This window comes from Boleophthalmus pectinirostris, unplaced genomic scaffold (genome assembly GCF_026225935.1).
Source record: "Boleophthalmus pectinirostris isolate CB_2022bp ecotype Guang Dong unplaced genomic scaffold, ASM2622593v1 HiC_scaffold_20, whole genome shotgun sequence".
NCBI classification, from domain to species: Eukaryota; Metazoa; Chordata; class Actinopteri; order Gobiiformes; family Gobiidae; genus Boleophthalmus; species Boleophthalmus pectinirostris.
This window is the reverse complement of record NW_026571153.1, coordinates 26,341,711-26,345,805: the sequence shown is the minus strand read 5'-3', so window position 1 is coordinate 26,345,805 and position 4,095 is coordinate 26,341,711. Positions and strand designations below refer to the sequence as shown.

Sequence of the window (4,095 nt, the reverse complement as noted above, 5' to 3'; positions counted from 1 at the left end):
GTCGAAATGTTACAACTTTATTATCGTAGCGTCAGCATCTTTTTTTTATTTTTTTATCTGAGCCTGATACTCCATCGTAGTTTTCAACGATTGTTTAAAATCCTGAGTAACTGATGGCTGATGATTCTGGCCGATAGCTGATGTGCTAGAATGTCCAAACATCGGGCCAATATATCGGCCAACTGAGATATCGGTCTATGTCTAATCATCACAGACACAACATTTCGATGTAAGACTTTGTTAAAACTGTAAAGAGAAACAAAGAAGCCTAAATATGAAGGATTATTAAAACCTGCATAAATAAAACCAAACTTAACTCTATACGCTTTAAAGATACACTGTGTAACTTGTCTGATGGAGGATGTGCCTCCTGCTCGTCTCTATGGTGATGTTATGACTTTGCCTAGAATGCTCCACAGTATGTCATTAAACTTATCCTTAGACCAACATGTAGTGTCACCAGGCCAAGTTACAGGTCAGATCTGTGGAGAGGCGACACATGTTATATTTTAGATCAGAAGTCACATCGACGCATGATTGATAGTTTTAATGCCATACTGTGGAACATTCCAGGAGAAACACGAACATCTTCATGGAGAAGAGCATGTGGCGTATTCTTCATCAGAAAAGTCACACACTGCACCTTTAATCTGGATCACTTCATAACACGGTGACTTGTGCAGAATACTACAGTCCGTTAGCGCACACAGATGAAGTTGAGTGTTTCCTTGGAATTCCTCTTGACCCACTTGTTGTCTCCGTCTCTCTCCATGGCTCCAGCCACTCCACACTGACTCTCTCCTGGAACCTTCCAGTTCTCATTGGTGTCAGAGACGTAGTGACCGTTCACCCAGATCCAAGCCTCCAGAAAGCAGGTGTAGTGCAGCCCCACCCACACGGCGTCGCTGTCGGCCACCTTGGCTCTCTGCTGGGCCATGTTCTTCAGGTGAGTGTGGTCGATGAACCAGGCCAGGTCACGGTGATTTCGTCTGCAGTAGTACAGAGCCTCCTCCCAGGTTTTTTTCTCTTTCACCAGGATGAAAAGGTCTGGACAGACAACAGGCCGTGTTTCCAAGATAAAATAAACAATCACATGAAATAGAAACACTGTAATTAAAGGGGCATTGTGGAACTTTTCTGGAGCAGGGTTTGCCATTCTCTTGCCTCGTGGAGATGTTATTGCTTCGTCTGGAATGTTCCACGTCTGTGTTGGATAATTCTATATCCAAGTGTTTTTATTGCTGTAAAATACTGAGTTTAGTGGCATCACCTGCTTTGTCTCCATGGAGATAAGTTTAATGCCATACTGTGGAACATTCCAGGCAAAACAATATCTTTAGGGACAAGAAGGTTCAAGACCCTCCACCAGAAAACCTCCATAGTGCACCTTTAAAATGGATGGCATAGATCACTGCCTACATCCTGTAATTCAACCTTTTTGTTTCACCTTTTCTTCACAAACTGCTGCTTGACTCACACAAAATAAAGTCATATTAGAAAAAACATAAAACTGTCACATGCACTTTAAGTAAACTTACTGTCGTAGCAGATGAAGGGTCTGGTCTGGTTACAATAATCTCGGATAAATGTTCCCTGAGGTCCCACTTTCACACAGTCCTTGTTGTCATCGGTGAAGCTTTTATTCAAAACTGGATCACTGATGCTCCAGTTTCTGAATGAGGAGTTGCTTCCATCAGACCAGCCCCAGGTGTCTCTGGACAGACCGATCCACCAATTGTCTTTTGTTTCATTACATGTGCAGCTTTCAGTCCCTATTTCCATTTGATTTAACTGGTCCGGTCCACTGATCAGGTCTGTGTGCTGATCTCTGCAGAAGTGCTGAGCCGCAGTCCAGTTTTTACAATCATTGTATGTTATGAATGAACCTGTATTTTTAATCAAAACAATTCAAAGATTAAAGATCAAAAGTACAGCAAATTGCTTTATTTTAGAGTTTAAAATGAAATAAAATGTGTGTGTCTTTCCAATTTCTGCTGTGTTGTTTGGATTTGGTTCTGTCCTTTGATAAACAAATGAAACATCTAAATAAAGTTATGAAAATAATCTTACAAACTGTAGACATATTCAAGACTCCCCAGACACTCAGACATTAAAGGCTTTTCTTCATGCAATGTTTTTTTTGTTGTTTACGTTATTGGTCCCAGGCAGAGAAGACCTTAAAAAGATAAACTGAGATGCTGCATACAATTCTTCACAATGCTTCTCTTATTCCTTCTTTCAGTTAAGATCAGAGCAGATGACTAGAACATCTCACTCATGTGTAAGTTCTGATCGGACCATCCCCTTTAAAGGTTTTATAATGGCACAGTCGACTTTCTTTACACAGCAGCAAAAAACTGGAACATGCTTCAACTGCAGATTTTTAAAAACTTTGTCATGAAAACTGTGGCTTCTGAGCAGACAGTCAACATCAGACTTCTTTAAATGTTGAAACATTCTGACTGATTGTGCTGTACATGTGGATGTGTTGTGTACATGTGTTGTGTACATGTGGATGTGTTGTGTACATGTGTTGTGTACATGTACATGTGTTGTGTACTTGAAGAGTTGTATTTCACTCATGACATTTGTCTTGATGGTAATGTTGATGATGATTGTATTTTAGAGGATAATAATTGTGATGAATTGGACAATTGTACATTTTAGAGGATTTTGATGACAGTAAAAGTTTGTATTTTTAAAAACATTATGATGAATTTGAAACTTTGTCTTTATGAGACTGAGTCTTCATTTATTTTGATGGTTTCAAATGTTTAATGATTGTGGTTATTTAAAGGTGCACTGTGTAACTTCTCTGGTGGAGGCTCCAACGGGACCAAACCAGACCAAGTTATGCCACCTGAATAATTGAAAATAATAACTGAATAAATGTAAGGTAGAACTGTTTAATGTCACACTGTGGGACATTCCAGGCAGAGCAATGACATCTCCACAGAAACAAGCAAGCAGGTGATGGAGCCCCAACCAAAAAAATGACATAGTGCATAGTGCACCTTTAAAGAGTCACTGTTGTTGATGTTATTAGAGGTGATTTAAAGTAAACAGGCTCTTTAATGTCTTCTGTACGTGTCCAAGGACTACAGATGAAAGGAGCTTGTGTCTAAATCTGGCACAGAGCATCTTTTCTCTCTGATGTCATTGTTTTCTGTCCACTCTCCTTGTTTCAAATCAATAAATAACATTTTTAGTCATGAACTCTGTAACTATATTTCTTACTGTTATAGCAAATAAATCTGCTCTTCGTCTCATCATAACACTTCTTTGAATCTTTGTCACAAACACACAGTTCTCTGCTCCACCAGTATCCTTTTCATCTTTTTATACTCCATTAATTAACCATTTAAAACTGAATATTATCTTTTTGAAAAAAAAAATATAATATTCAGTTAAGCCGAGTCTGGTCTGGTTAGTACTGGAAACACCAGGTGCCACAGTGAGGCGCTAGTGACAAAAACTCATTGTGTCCTTAGGCAAGACACTTCATCCACTTTGCTGCGTATGAAAATATGAAAGATGTATGTGCATGTGTTGGTGTTGGTGTGAGGGGCCCATGGTGCAGACTGGCAGCCTCACTTCTGTCAGTTTATCTACTTACACAGATAGTTTATGTAAGTTCTGCCCATATATTTTGTTCTTATTATTTTGTATTCAGTCAATATATATATTTTAATGACCTTATTTTTAATGACTGCCCTTATTTCTACAGCCCAGAGCCCACTTCTTACCACTGGTGGTGTTGTAGCAGATAAAACAGCGATCATACTGACAGCCAGCATCGGACCACTTCTTTGAACTGTCAACAAACACACAGTTCTCTAGTCCACCATGGTCATTTGGTTCACCGCTCTTCCAGTCTTCCATGTTAAAGAGGAAAACTACTCCAGGCAGAGACCAGTGCCATTCTCTCTTGACCCCAGTTGTTCTGTTGTAGAGTCCGATCCAGGCTTCAACTCTAGTTTTGAGAGTGTCTCCATGTCAGTCATGCTCTTCACTGTGGCCAGGTCTGTGTAGTTTTCTCTGCAGAAGCACTGAGCGTCTTCCCACGATTTAGCCTCATTTATGAAGTGGTACACG

General features: G+C 39.8%; 1 protein-coding gene across 1 annotated transcript; it reads right to left on the bottom strand.

Moving 5' to 3' along the window:
* Positions 1-697: 697 nt before the first annotated feature.
* Positions 698-3,882, bottom strand: LOC129409699 (macrophage mannose receptor 1-like). Its single transcript, XM_055156203.1, has 3 exons — positions 3,747-3,882; positions 1,539-1,886; positions 698-1,047 (listed from the first exon to the last, which is right to left on the bottom strand). Exons 1-3 carry the CDS (start codon positions 3,880-3,882, stop codon positions 698-700), a joined length of 834 nt encoding a protein of 277 aa, XP_055012178.1.
* Positions 3,883-4,095: the final 213 nt, after the last annotated feature.